The following is a 4,613-nucleotide window of genomic DNA, read 5'->3' on the forward strand; positions in this document are numbered from 1 at the left end:
TAAAATACTTATTTTACTTTAATGCATGCATTAAAAGTAAAGTTATAGCGTTTTAAAGTGGTAGCTTTTAAAATGTGTAGTGAGCGGTACTTTTGTCCTCCCACTGCACATGTGCTGGTAATAAGCGTTGCCGTGCTGGTAATCGGTAACGTTAGTAAGCCGATTTAGCTGCCTAATCCGTGCACGGTGCACCAAACGTCAACCATTTGGTGGATGAGATAAATGACGTGCAGAATCGTGTGGCGTCCAGTTTCCTGACGAACAAGATGGGACGAGTGCAGCACGCACTCAATGCCCAGCGGTTTCGCTATGCCTTCGCATGCGGCGAAAATCGCCCGCTGGCTGCTCTGCAGCGATATCCATTTCAGACACAAGGACCTCGACCGCGTGCGGGTCACGGCGGACTGGATCGTGGCCAAGGCTGAGCAGCACCAGGTGCAGCGCGCCGTGATCTGCGGCGATCTGCTGACAAGCCGGACGATGCAGCCAACGCACGTATTGTCGGCCTGCTATCGCTTTATTGGCAATCTTAGCGACGCGGTGCCCCACGTCAATATCTTGCTCGGCAACCATGACCTGGCCTACCGTAGGGACTACCACACCACCGCCCTCGACGCGCACCGCATGCGGCGGCTATCTCCCTTCATCTCCCTACATAGCAATATCGAACGCCATGTCTGGGATGGCCGGCGCGTGTTGCTTCTGCCCTTCCGCGAGGAGCAGGACGAGCTTACTGCCGCCGTGGACGCGCTGGATCCGACGGAGGCGGGGGAGACTGTGGCTTTTGCCCATCTGGCCATCCACAAGGCCATTCTGCAGCGGCATATCGTGCGAAGCACTCCCGAAACTACGCCCTCATATCCCGCCAGGTACCGAGGACTAACTGGCCCAGGCCGCTTCGCTTCGCTGGCGCGGACATTTACTGGCCATTTCCACAGCCACCAGATTATTCGCCAACCACAGCAAGCTGCCAGCGCGGACCCTCTCCAGGGCAGCTTAATGTATCTCGGCTCGCCACTGCAGATGAGCTGGGCTGATTTGAATGACGAGCAGCGAGGTGTTGTTCTGCTAGATCCCAGCACCCTCGCATGCGAAATGCTAGTCAACCCATATGCCCCAGTGTACGCTACTATCGATGTGAAGGACGCCCTTGGTGGTACTGCCAGTATGGAGGTCGTGACAGGGAAGCACGTCATGCTCCTCGGCGAGATGTCCCGCTTCAAATACGCCACCGCCCGCGATAACTTGCTCACCCTTGGCGCGCGCAGTGTGCGAGACTGGAGTCCCATGGGCCCGGTCAATGGTGGCAATCGAGCGTCCGGCGGTTTGGGCGCATCCATACCAGAGAGCGATGCGGCCATTCAAGAACTGGAACAGCCAGCCGAGGACTTGGTCGCAAGAGATACAGAGAGCGGCGTGCCGGCCCCATCGCCAACAGAGATAGCAGAACCCACTCAACAACTTGATCTTGGTGCTGAAGTGGGGGAATACATCGATTCCATATCCTTGGATCCATCCCTCGAGCCAAGGCGAAAGCAGCTGACCCAAACCGGCCAACGTCTCATCCATGCCTCGAGCGCCGTCACAGACGAGGACGTCGAACTGGAATTGGACCTTCGCGACTTCCTGGGGCCAGGGGACAAGTCCAAACCTGTGAGACTGCCGGAATCGGAGGCGCTGGCAAGACCTTCTGCCAATGTTTTTGTTGCAGAGCCCCAGTCTCTCGTCATCAAAAACTTCCTGGGTGTGCAAGGGGTCCTCACCGTCGACTTCAAGCGAGATTTGCCGCGAGGGCTGATCTTTCTGGTGGGCGCAAATGGTTCTGGCAAAAGCACTATCGTCGAGGCCATGGTTTGGTGCCAGTTTGGGAAGTGCATCCGAAGTAGCTTGGGAGCCAACGATGTCGTCAACGACACGGCGGGCAAGGACTGCTCCGTCAGTTTGTCATTCTCCAACGGCTACACGATCACACGGTACCGCAAGGACAAGTCGTTCAAAAACGATGTGGTGGTGTCTCTGTATGGCGAGCCAATGTGGCAGATGCAGCACCCCGATGCGCGCACGACCCAAGCGGCCATCGATGAGCTGCTCGGGATCGACTGCGACACATATGTCAGGTCTGTCGTTTTAGGCCACGAGAGTGCAACAAGCTTCCTGAACGCGACTCCCACACAACGACGAGACATTATCGAGCAATCCCTGGGCCTATCCACACTGGAGCGCTGTGCACAAATGTCAAGGCTTATCCTGAAGGAGCTCGACCGGCAGATGGGCGACATTCAGATAAAGCTTGTGGGTGTCGCCAATGTCAAGGACTCCAACAAACGCGAGCTGGGAAATTTGGAGCAGTCACAAAAGGCACTTACTCTAGAGGTGGAGAGCGTCGCCCAGGCATTGAGTGCTGCGGCACAGCGGCATGCCGTGATTTTCGCAAAGGTCATGCAGCAAAAAGCCGACACAGCTGCATTCACCAAGCTGATGGAGTCCAGCCGGAGTGGGCTGAAGCATCTGGAGCTGTCACGGGAGGAGCTCGCATCGGAGGCAGGGAAAGTGACCAAGGCATTGAATGCGGCGATTCAGCGACACGCCCTGGCCCTTAAGCGCGCAGAAGAGGACGGCGGAGCAGAGATTCGAGCCTTGGCTCCATACATCGCAGAAGTTGACGGGCGGATTGCCGCCGCCTCCCAGAACTCGCAGCACTTGTTCAAAGAGTCCAATTTGGCCGAGCTTTGCATTGCCTTCCATGCTGAAATGTCGACGTCGCTGTCCCGCCTTTCTTCGGCCAAGGAGGGCCTGGAACAGCTCCAGGACCTGTACCGTCATCTGTCGAGCCAGAAAGCAGCTAGGCCGAAACCTTGGTGGGAACGAGAGGAGCAGCGCTGTCTGCACAAGCTCGACGTCTTATTGTCGACGCGCCCAGTTGGCTTGCCGAAGATCATGTCTTCCGCGACCAGCTTATTCCTCCACCTCCAACTGCATGCTCTTCGAGCGTGGGCCGCTTTTGCCACCTTCCTTCAAAAGGATGATGGACGCCAGGAGCTCGAAGCTGCCGTGACCGCTGTCGGCTCAAACGTAAAGCATGCTGCCAACAATGTTTTGGAGCTCCAGTTTAACGCCGACACGGCTCCCGTCGCCGACAGAGTGGCGACTTCCCGTCGCATCGACAGGGAAGAGGTGGAGCGGGCAGCCACAATGCCGTTGGAAACCGCCAGGACAGCAAACGAACGTCTTGACCGGGCCATCCAGACGAAAGAGAAGCTGCGGCGGGAGCGGGAAGTGCTACTCGCTCGCGTGAGGGAACAGGAGCAGAGGCTACAGCGCGAGCGCGAGGCGCTGATTGCTCAGGCCAGAGAAGAGGAACAGCGACTGCAACGTCAGCATGAGGCACTGCTTGCCCGGGTTATGGAGCAGGGAGAGAAGCTTCGGCGCCAGCGAGAGGCATTGCTCGATCAGGAGAAGGAACACGAACAAAAGATTCAGCGTCAGCAACAGGCATTGGATGCTCAGGTTAGGGAAATGGAGCAACTGCAGGCAAAAGTGGAAGGCAAGAAGAGGGAGGCGGCAATCTATCAGGGCCTCGCTGAGGAAAAGAAGGCGACTATTAGCTCGCTTCAAACGCAAGACAAAGAGCTTGGGGCGGAGCTCGCGCAGCTGGTATCTACGCACGAGCTCTTCGCCTTTTGGACTTCAGCCTTCGCCAAGCGGACGCGTCGAATCTCAACAGCCGCCGGGTCGAGCAAAGCGATCACGACCTTTCGCGAGCACGTGCTCAACCAGTCACTCGCCGAGCTCAACGCGCTTCTGCCCCAGATCCTGGCCGTCCTCTACAACGAAACACGCCACATGAACGCCCTAGCCACGGGCATTCTCGGCGTCCTGTTTGAGAAAGACGGCAGCGGCGAGCCCCTGGATGCAGCAAACACGGCAACGCCGATGCTCGACAACACCCTTGCCGTGAACCCTGCCCTCGCGTATGGCAAGCGGTCCAGCGGCGAGCGAAAGCGCATGGACCTTGCCGTTTTCTTTGCGCTGCTCCAGGTGCGCCACGCCCGCAGCTTCCATCGCGCCCACTACCTGCTGGTTGACGAGGTGTTCGACAGCCTCGACGAGGCGGGCCAGGCTGCCGTCGTACGCTGGTGCGCCTATGCCGCCCGCCGAGTCGCCGGGCGGATCATCGTTATCACACATTCCCGTGTCCTGATTGACCAGGCCGACCACTATCTCAAGGAGGGGGAGTTGGGCTCGGTTGTAACAATTCGCGCGGATATGAAGGAAAGCGGAACGGCGCTGACTTTTGGCACCGAGTAATTGAATATTGCTTAGTAATAATTACAACCTCTCCCCCATTTACTTGTCCACCCACTGGGGCATTGTCGCTGTGCCGCCACGCTCACCACTAAAAAGATGGCGGTCCTATAGCTTGCTATTAGGTTTTTATTATTTATTATTTATTATTTATTATTTATTATTTATTATTTATTATTTATTATTTATTATTTATTATTTATTATTTATTATTTATTATTTATTATTTCTTATTTATTATTTATTATTTATTATTTATTATTTATTAAATATTATTTATTATTTATTATTTATTATTTATTATTTAT

At 55.3% G+C, this 4,613-nt stretch overlaps 1 protein-coding gene across 1 annotated transcript; it reads left to right on the forward strand.

Moving 5' to 3' along the window:
• Window positions 1-217: 217 nt before the first annotated feature.
• GGTG_09000 (hypothetical protein) lies at window positions 218-4,404 on the forward strand. The gene has a single exon (XM_009226842.1). The coding sequence runs from the start codon at window positions 292-294 to the stop codon at window positions 4,306-4,308; it is 4,017 nt and encodes a 1,338-aa protein (XP_009225106.1). The 5' UTR covers window positions 218-291; the 3' UTR covers window positions 4,309-4,404.
• Window positions 4,405-4,613: the final 209 nt, after the last annotated feature.

This window comes from Gaeumannomyces tritici, assembly GCF_000145635.1.
Source record: "Gaeumannomyces tritici R3-111a-1 unplaced genomic scaffold supercont2.5, whole genome shotgun sequence".
NCBI classification, from domain to species: domain Eukaryota; kingdom Fungi; phylum Ascomycota; class Sordariomycetes; order Magnaporthales; family Magnaporthaceae; genus Gaeumannomyces; species Gaeumannomyces tritici.

What these genes read in the sequence shown, in the direction of transcription:
- GGTG_09000 (XM_009226842.1), top strand. Translation starts at nt 292, where the DNA reads ATGCCCAGCGGTTTCGCTATGCCTTCGCATGCGGCGAAAATCGCCCGC.